At 37.2% G+C, this 7074-nt stretch overlaps 1 protein-coding gene across 1 annotated transcript; it reads right to left on the minus strand.

Annotated features, from left to right (window-relative positions):
• Positions 1-1922: 1922 nt before the first annotated feature.
• LOC110284281 (olfactory receptor 12D2-like) lies at positions 1923-2864 on the minus strand. The gene has a single exon (XM_021150002.1). The coding sequence runs from the start codon at positions 2862-2864 to the stop codon at positions 1923-1925; it is 942 nt and encodes a 313-aa protein (XP_021005661.1).
• Between the last annotated feature and the right edge of the window lie 4210 nt (positions 2865-7074).

The following is a 7074-nucleotide window of genomic DNA, read 5'->3' on the forward strand; positions in this document are numbered from 1 at the left end:
TGCAGTCCTTCAAAAATATTTTATTTTATTTTATTTTATTTTATTTTATTTTATTTTATTTTATTTTATTTTATTTTTTTTTGGTTTTTCGAGACAGGGTTTCTCTTTAGAGCTCTGGCTGTCCTGGAGCTCACTTTGTAGACCAGGCTGGCCTCGAACTCAGAAATCCGCCTGCCTCTGCCTCCCGAGTGCTGGGATTAAAGGCGTGCGCCACCACGCCCGGCCAAAAATATTTTAAGGTAAAATTGGAATACACATAGTTTGAAAAAGAAATTCTTATAAGGATACCTTCTCTCATTTAGGAGCAATCGTTATTTGGAATGAATCCAAACTGAAATAACTAGATAGTAAGAAAATAGACACATTTACTAAGTGACTCTGAGAAACACTTTGAATCTTTAGATCACAACTATGTGGAATTTTGGCCCAGCAGGAAGGATTTTGCTGGTTTTGACCATCTGCATTGGACCAGCCCTAGCTCACCACCAAAGAGCTTTCATACTCAGTTACTGCTTCTGCAGCCTTGTAGCCCAGTTGCAGGTACTGAAGATGAGAGATTTTCTCTTTTGACCAAGAACAAAGATCTCCTCCACCATAAAGTTTAGTGTTTTAGTGTTTTCTTTTTAATATCTTTCGTTGTTTTGTTTGTTAGGAGGGGTAAGTCTGTGGACTCCATGGGTTCCATTAAAAAATTCATTGAATAGACACTGAATCCATTTTGTACTGTGTGCACTCATACACTAGAGCATGGCCCACATTCTTCAAGAAAATAGACTCTCCTTCTTTCAGTAGCTATTTAATGCCACTTCAGCTAGGGGTGGAAATTCACGAACTTTTGTCTGGCTTAATCTTGTGAAAGACTGTAATTCAGTCCCAACCATTGTGAGTTCATGTGCACAACTGTGTACTCATGTCTAATGTATAGCAAACACTGTATACAGACATCTATTCCTTCACAGGAGTAGGATGTTAAACATGAAGAGTATATAGCAGAGGATTTGGATAATAAGGAATAAGAGGTGGATTAGATATAAACACATGATATGAGTATAAATATTAAATATAAGTATTTAATAAATAAAATTGGTTTGAAAACATCTTACCACAAGAAGCACTCTCACCTTGGACTGTATTCCATTGCTTGAATGGTGGTAGCTAAGTTACTCAACACTCAGAATGTTGTTGAGACTAAAGAAGTTACTAAAGAGATTTTGAAGAGTATAGGCAGTCAGATGCAAAATAACTCAACAACATTATGCTGATATATATTTGATATTTACTTAATAAAGTATATTGTCTAAACTGTTTATAAAGCTGGGTGTGGTAGTAAATATCTATAATCCCAGCAATTGAGAGGTGGGAGCAAGAACATGAGGAATTCAAGGACAGCTTGAGCTACAGCAGATCTGGACTCAAAAAAAAAATAATCACTAATAAAAATTTTAAAATAAAAACTTATCCACTCACCATCAAAAGCTCAAGTTTAACTGAATCAGAATCACATATAAAAGAAATGTTTTGCCTCTGGAATTTTTAGTATTCTTCAAAATAAGCAAGCATATTGATATTCATCCAACTAATATGAGTTGACAGATGAACAAGTGTAATTACTAGTTATACTAAACATAGGTAGTATAAACATATTTATATACCTAGTTACATACAAGACACATTAGAGTGTGTCCTAAGTCCATGTTATCAACTAATATGTCCAAAACAAATTCAGGAACTGAATTCTATAATTAGAGTCCAACAAGTTCAAATTCCTCTTACTTTAATTAGAACATATTTTTACATGTATTTTCCATCATTCAATTTTTCATAATGTATGTGTGCATCTGTCATACTTAAAAACATATCTTAATATTAGAAATATATCTTAATTTCTTATTGCCTGGTTATTTATACCTCAGTAGAGTTCTTTAGATTTCTTCAAGTAAGAGACATTTTCTCACCTTCCTACTCAATGCACTCCTCACTTCCTTGTTTCTCAAGGTGTAGATTAGTGGATTGAGAGCAGGGGTGACCACACTGTACATGATGGCAATGATTCTGTCCTGATCTAAAGAGCTGCCTGAGGTGGGACGGATGTAGGTGAAGAGAACAGGCGCATAGAACAGAACAACTACCATGAAGTGAGAGGCACAAGTAGACAATGCTTTGTGGAGCATGCTGCAAGAATGGGTCTTGAGAAAAAGATAGGTGATGATGTAGAAATAGGAGAGAAATGTCAGAAAAAAGGGGACTGAGGCAATGGTACCTGTAACGGTATTAAGCAGCCAAAGGTTGAGCTCAGTGTTTCCACAGGCCAGCTCCAGTAATGGCTTAACATCACAGAAGAAATGATGAATATGATTGAGACCACAGAAGCTCAAACGAGATGTCATTACAGAATGAAGCAAGGCATGGAGAAAAGCAATGGTCCAGATGGTCACAGCCATAAGGATACAGACCTGCCAATTCATGATGACAGAATAGTGAAGTGGTCTGCAGATAGCCACAAAGCGGTCAAATGCCATCACTGCTAGCAGCAGGGATTCTGTGGTACCCAGGAAGTGGAAGAAATGAAGCTGAGTTATGCATCCCAAGAGGGAAATTGCTTTGTTTGTAGAGAGAAGGTTCTGCAGCATTTTTGGCACTGTTACAGTGGAGTAGGAGATATCTAGACATGCTAGGTTTCCCAGGAAGAAATACATAGGTGAGCGGAGTTTTGGGTCTAAGATGACGATCATCAGGATGGCTCCATTCCCAGTTATATTGACAAAGTAGATGGTGAAGAAAATACCAAAGAGAAAAGGCTGTGGTTCTTGTATGTCTCTCACTCCCAAAAGGATAAATTCTGTGACAGAGGTTTGATTCAACATCACCTAAAAAAATACAACATAGTTTGTAGAACACAACCAGGAATGAGGCCAATCTTTCCAGACTAGAATTTTCTTGCTTAGACAGGAGGAGGAAGGGGAGAAAGATGAGGAAGAGGAGAAAGATGAGGAAGAAGAGGAGGAGGAGGCAGCCTAGGAAGAAAAATCAATGCTTTGTGTAATCCAGCCTCAGATCCTGTGTAATATTTGATTGTTTAGATCTTGAACAGCCATGATATCTGACTTAACTATGTTTAAAATTTAGATTCATCATTAACACTTTCCGTCTCTAAGAGTTTGGTGCCATTTTGTCTAGACATCACGTTCTCTGGCTGTGAACATCGACATTTGAATAAAAATTTCATTTATCTCTAAATGCGTGATATGTTGCTTTTTAAAAGATTCTGTAATACAATACTTTATCTGGTGAGTATAATCATCAAATGAGAGTAACAGTCAAGAATAAAATAATTTCATCATAAAGTCTCTGAAGAAGTAGAAATGCCCTAAAATAACAGTAGTCACTTGTTCTTCGATTATTAATGCTGACAATACTACTTTATTAATCTCTTCCTGGCCCATATGCCCAGTAAAGTCAAGGGGCCCTATTTAATGAAAAGGCAGCGGGGAGCTCAAAATCACACACTCTTTGTCAATTTGAGATATTTTGAAAATCTCATTGCTGTAATAGATGATTGGCTTATTGTCTTAGTATATTTTGAGCCTGAACATTTTCTCAAACAAGAAATCAGGTGACATCTTCAGTGAAAAATATTGCTGTACATATCTCTTGTTTCCTTTTTCTTGAGATCCTTAAATACAGAACTACTTTCTGCGAGCTCAAGTTCCTTCCTTGTTTCACCAAAACAATGTCTTCTTAAGTATCTATGCCTTTGGTTTCTATAAATCCTACTTTTGTCTTATGACATATTTGAAATCATTTCACTTTGACAGAAATAAATCCACCCTTCAGCTATAAAGGTATGTTCCAAGTTGAACTCACTTTCACCACAGGTCCTTTAGCAAGTCCCTGGCACCTGTTGTATTATGACAAAGTAGTCTGTCTGTCTGCTTTATTCCAACTCTCTTCTATGTTACCATAGGTTGCAAGCTCTCCTTATTTTTTATTTTTTAATCTAACTTTACTTTTCATAATAAGAAACTCTGCCTTTTATGTGTTTTTTTTTTATTTAACCTTACTTTTCATAAGAAACTCTGACTTCTAGTAAGGAAATACATTCATATTTTTTTTTTTCTGAATTGACCTAAAAATATTTTATTCAGTGAATGACTTAGCTCTTTAGGAATTATAAATGAGCAGTTCACTATAAGACATGACTTAAAACTAAATCTGTACTGATCACTGCTATAAAAAATTCTTTTGGATATTTTATCAAGGACCCAGCAACATCTTTGGCTGTACTGGCAGTGGCAGATAGGATTGGTGAGGCAGCTTCTTTTCTGTTCCTTTTCATTAAATAGATGCCCTGTGTAGCTTTTACATCTTAGGAAAGACAAGCCAGGACATGTGAGACACTTGAAGTATTGGAGCACATGGGTAGACAGTAGGAACTAGAAGAAAGTCTGAAATGATAGACATACATAGCCACTTCCTAAAAGAAAGAAATGGTTGGAGTTGAGAGGAAGTTTATTTGACATGATCAGGTTGAAAGTAGGGAGTCTTTGAGAGCCCATGACACTTTTGGCTTTACTATCGGGATGATTTTTAGAATTAACCTCTACTCCACCTCCTCAAAAGACCATCTCCCAACAGAGTAACTTTCTTTGATAGCTAGGCACAGTATATTTAAAATCCTTACTACTTTTAAAAAATGCAAATAATCTTCCAAACACTGTCATTCTAGTTTTTCTAATCCACAAAATAGACTTGCATCAAGAATATATTTGAAAAAAAAAAACGAACCCAAAACCTCAAGGAACAATAAATCAAACAAGAGGTCAACATTCCCTGAGTTTTAGAGAACATTTTGTTTGCCACACTTCTTTCTGTGACATGATTTTTTTTCACTATTGTTTCAATATTTAGAGATTGCAGATTTGCTTTGGATAATGACTAAAGACCCAGGCATGTTGAATTGAGAATGAGGCATGATGGTAAAAATGAGAGAAAGAACTTGTTTTTATGACCTGTAATAGGGAGTTGGCCCATTATAAAATGGGAAAGTAAGTCTAAATCTTAGACACTCATTCTAATGCCAGGAAGAGGCAGATCACAACACAGAAAGTATGACCAACTTTCCAGCCTGCTTGTGTTTTCATTTTCTTACCTGACTGGACAGGTAAAAAGGCTCTGCTTCTCGTGATTATAAATAATAGAAAAATATATGAGGCAACAGTTTAGGGATCAGTCTACAAGGATGAGTTATTTGCACTGAATCCAACGGCATAAATTATTTGTCTTCAGAAATTTCTTTCTCACCTTCTGAAAAAATCTGCTGGCTCTAAAAATCATGAGACTCTAAAAATAAAAGTCCTGAGAGAGCTTGTCCCCTGGTGCTGAGAATTATTCTAAGAGTAAGCAAGGAACCGTCTTATGAAATCACCACTTTTCTGTTGTGTTTCCTATTGTATAATTATGATTAATCCTTAATAGAAAATAAAGGACAATCCAAGTCTCCATGGCCTAATAAGTTTTTTATTAGCAAAACTTCCCTTAATTTCTTCAGATAGAAGTGAAACTTCACTATCTGTTACTGAGGACTCCCTGGAAAAAATACCCTGAAATTTAAAGTGGATAGTTGGAGGTGAAAATCCAGCTCCCTTTCTGATGAAAATTGATCATGTCACACTGAGAGTATTGTATGGAAAATTGCTAACAAAGCAGAAATCAACAGTACTGAATTGTTCTAACTGTTGATTGACATAACTGTTCAACACTGTGCCCCACCCCACAAAAAGACTGATCACCAGTATTATTTTCATTTAATGTCTTTAATAATCTATATTAACTTGTTGATTATCAACTTGACAGACTGCATATTTTTAATATGTTCATCATGGAACACCATTGACTTTTTAAAAACTACAACTGGTCAGAAGATTAATGTTATTGAGATCTGATTATCTGCCAAAACAGTTTGCAAAAAATGAATGAAGTCCTTAAACTAAGTCCTTGCTTATAAGTATAGGACTTAGTTGGGTCCACTTAAAAACCTGGGTGTGGCTGCGTATCTGTGCAGTACTGGGGAAGGGGCAAAGACAAGACAATCTCTAGGACTTGCTGATTGTCAACCTACTGGTGTGGGGTTGTGGGGGAACTCCATGTTCAGTGAGACTTTTTTTATCAAGGGAATAATAGAAAGTGATAGAGTACGCACACACACACACACACACACACACACACACACACACACACACACTTATCTAAGTTAGGGTTAGTATAGCTATGATGAAATACTATGACCAAAAACAACTTAAGGGAAGGAAAGGGCTTATTTCAACAATTCATTCCATATCAAAAGTTCATCATCAAAAGCAGTGAGGCCATAAACTCAAGCAGGGTTTGAACCTGCAGAGTGATGCAGGAGCCAAAGAGGGGTGCTGCTTCCTTGCTTGTTCCTCATGTTTCCTCAACATGCTTTTACTTTTTTATTGGTTATTTTATTTATTTGCATTCCAAATGTCCCCCTTCCAGGTTCCCCCTGAAGACTCCCATTCCCCTTCACTTTTTCTCTAAGAGGGTGCTCCTCCATCTACCCATCCACTCCAACCTCACCACTCTAGCATCTCCCTAAGTTGGGACATCAAGCCTCCACAGGACCAAGAGCCTCTCATCTCATTGATGCCAGCTAAGATAATCCTCTGCTACATATGCAGCTGGAGTCATGGACCCATTCATGTATATTCTTCAGTTAGTGGTTTAGTCCCTGGGAGCTCTGAGGTGTTCAGTTAGTTGATTTTGTTGTTCTTCCTACAGGCTTGCAATCCCCTTCAGCTCCTTCAGTCCTTCCTTTAACTGTTCCATAGGGGTCCTTGGGCTCAGTCCGATGGTTGGCTGTATCTGCATATGTATTAGTCAGGTGTTGGCAGAGACTCTCAGGAGACAGCTATACTAGGCTCCTGTTAGCGAGCACTACTTGGCCCCGCCAGTTGTGCAAGCACCATTTGTTGAACATGCTGTCTTTTTTCCACTGGATGGTTTTAGCTCCCTTGTCAAAGATCAAGTGACCATAGGTGTGTGGGTTCATTTCTG

The sequence above is a fragment of the Mus caroli genome, chromosome 17, assembly GCF_900094665.2.
Source record: "Mus caroli chromosome 17, CAROLI_EIJ_v1.1, whole genome shotgun sequence".
NCBI classification, from domain to species: domain Eukaryota; kingdom Metazoa; phylum Chordata; class Mammalia; order Rodentia; family Muridae; genus Mus; species Mus caroli.

Coding starts and splice junctions, on each gene's coding strand:
- LOC110284281 (XM_021150002.1), bottom strand. CDS start 2,864: ATGTTGAATCAAACCTCTGTCACAGAATTTATCCTTTTGGGAGTGAGA.